At 37.2% G+C, this 2,530-nt stretch overlaps 1 protein-coding gene across 7 annotated transcripts in view; it reads left to right on the top strand.

Moving 5' to 3' along the window:
• MEIS2 (Meis homeobox 2) overlaps positions 1-2,309 on the top strand; it is a 228,871-nt gene extending 226,562 nt beyond the window's left edge. For 4 of the 7 annotated variants that reach the window (XM_055131982.1, XM_055131980.1, XM_004609557.3 and 1 more), the window contains exon 13: positions 886-1,025. Coding sequence is in view for 3 of the 7 variants with exons in the window: in XM_055131979.1 (XP_054987954.1) it covers positions 886-1,172 (287 nt within the window). In the remaining 4 variants the exon portion in view is untranslated. Of the gene's footprint in view, positions 1-885 lie in introns of all 7 variants that reach the window. The other 3 variants (XM_055131979.1, XM_055131977.1, XM_055131978.1) reach the window with 1 other exon arrangement.
• The last annotated feature ends 221 nt before the right edge of the window (positions 2,310-2,530 follow it).

Below are 2,530 nucleotides of genomic sequence, written 5' to 3'. Positions count from 1 at the left end.
GTGTCAAAAACATCTGTTCAGCTTTTCAAATGTATGTACTAAAGGTTAAATAGAGGTGAATAAAGCTGTCCTTTTAGCTCTGGGGATGGGCACCAATAAATAAAATACAACCTTAATTCAATGAACAGGTAACTTGTGAGAGAAATCAGAATCCTTCAACTGCTGACTCCTCAACACCTTAACTCCCAACTTCAAATCTTCTGTATCTCGATTAAGAATTCCTAGATGTGTTATATTTTATTCCTAATACCAAGCATTCTTTTTTGGAATTTTCAGACATAAACTACTGGGCATGTCATATGACCTTACGCTGACTTCTTACCTTTGACCTTTACAATCTCTCGGGTGTACTGCCATAAGAATGCCTCTGATTCAAAAAGGGGGCTTCATTTTAAATATACGTAAAAGCCCATGCCTTCAAAATGAACATGCCAGAATATTTTATATAATAAAATTTTCATAAAGAATCACAGACACAATGTCAGTCTTACTTTAATATCTATAATTTTTGTCTATTTCTGTAAATGCAGCCAAGGGAAAGAAGGGATGTATCTACAGTTCACTGATAGAACTCCACTCAGAATTTATATTCTTATTGCATTTATCAAAGAAATGTACTGAATACCATTTTGAAAAACAGTTCCACTTTATGACATTTAGTTGCATTAAATATTTAGTTCTGTTGTGTTGCATTATACTGCTGTGCGATGAAATTAAATGCAAACTACAATTTGAATGTCTGCAAACATTGGCAAGAATCTGCAGCTAAATTTAGATATAAGATTTGCAGTGTCTGTTGTTTTTTTTTTCTTTTCATCTTTGATGGGTAAAGTATAAAAATGTTGAGGAATTTGACCCGCTTTCTTTTTCCCTCTCTCTCTCCAGGTTTGCAGAGCATGCCCGGGGACTATGTCGCTCAGGGTGGTCCTATGGGAATGAGTATGGCACAGCCAAGTTTCACTCCTCCCCAGATGACCCCACACCCTACTCAATTAAGACATGGACCCCCCATGCATTCATATTTGCCAAGCCATCCCCACCACCCAGCCATGATGATGCACGGAGGACCCCCTACCCACCCTGGAATGACTATGTCAGCACAGAGTCCCACAATGTTAAATTCTGTAGATCCCAGTGTTGGCGGACAGGTTATGGACATTCATGCCCAATAGTAGAAGGGAACTCAAGGGAAAAGGAAACACATGCAAAAAAAAAAATATTTTAAGACTTTCTGAACTTTGACCAGATGTTGACACTTAATATGAAATTCCAGACAGCTGTGATTATTTTTTACTTTTGTCATTTTTCATCAAGCAACAGAGGACCAATGAGACAAGAACACAAATGTGAAATCATGGGCTCACTGAGACGATTCTGTCCATGTAAAGATCCTCTGGAAAAAGACTCCGAGAGTTATAACTACTGTAGTATAAACATAGGAACTAAGTTAAACTTGTACATTTCTGTTGATCACTCCGTTATGTTGCCTCAAATAGTTTTAGAAGAGAAAAAAAATATATCCTTGTTTTCCACACTATGTGTGTTGTTCCCAAAAGAATGACTGTTTTGGTTCATCAGTGAATTCACTATCCAGGAGAGACTGTGGTATATTTTAAACCTGTTGGGCCAATGAGAAGAACCACGCTGGAGACCTTGGTGAACGTTTGGCCGAACCTCATCCTGGGACTCCAGCTTCAAGAATGTGTTTTCATGCCCGGCCTTTGTTCCTCCATAAATGTGTCCTTTAGTTTCAAACAGATCTTTATAGTTTGTGCTTCATAAGCCAATTCTTCTTATTATTTTGGGGGACTCTTCTTCAAAGAGCTTGCCAATGAAGATTTAAAGACAGAGCAGGAACTTCTTCCAGGAGTTCTAAGCCTTGGCTGTGGACAAAACAATCTTAAGTTGGGCAGCTTTCCTCAACACAAAAAAAAGTTATTAATGGTCATAGCACCACAACTAGGACTTTCAGAAACTCAAAGCTTGGGGGATGAAAAGGAGCAAGAGAATACTGTAACAAACTTCGTACAGAGTTCGGTCTATTAATTGTTTCATGTTAGATATTCTATGTGTTTACCTCAATTGAAAAAAAAAAAGAATGTTTTTGCTAGTATCAGATCTGCTGTGGAATTGGTATTGTATGTCCATGAATTCTTCTTTTCTCAGCACGTGTTCCTCACTAGAAGAAAATGCTGTTACCTTTAAGCTTTGTCAAATTTACATTAAAATACTTGTATGAGGACTGTGACGTTATGTTAAAAAAAAAGGTGTTAAGTCACAAAATGCGGTAATAAATATTTCATTTTTGATTTTTTGTTAGGCTTTTGTGTTTTTAATAGTTCTTAGGCAGAGTTGCACAATGCCGTCTATACACAGAGTTAAATGTAGGTGATGGTTCCCCCACACCCCGAAGTTGAGAATACCTGAAGTTGAGAATATTTGAAACTTAGCCATACTTTTTAAGGTAATTGTGGTCTTTCAAAGTGTGTTTGGCCTACAAATTCTACCAGCAGAACATTTCTAAAGGTAT

Source organism: Sorex araneus, chromosome 3 (assembly GCF_027595985.1).
Source record: "Sorex araneus isolate mSorAra2 chromosome 3, mSorAra2.pri, whole genome shotgun sequence".
Lineage (NCBI taxonomy): Eukaryota > Metazoa > Chordata > Mammalia > Eulipotyphla > Soricidae > Sorex > Sorex araneus.
This window is presented reverse-complemented; position numbering and strand designations above follow the sequence as displayed.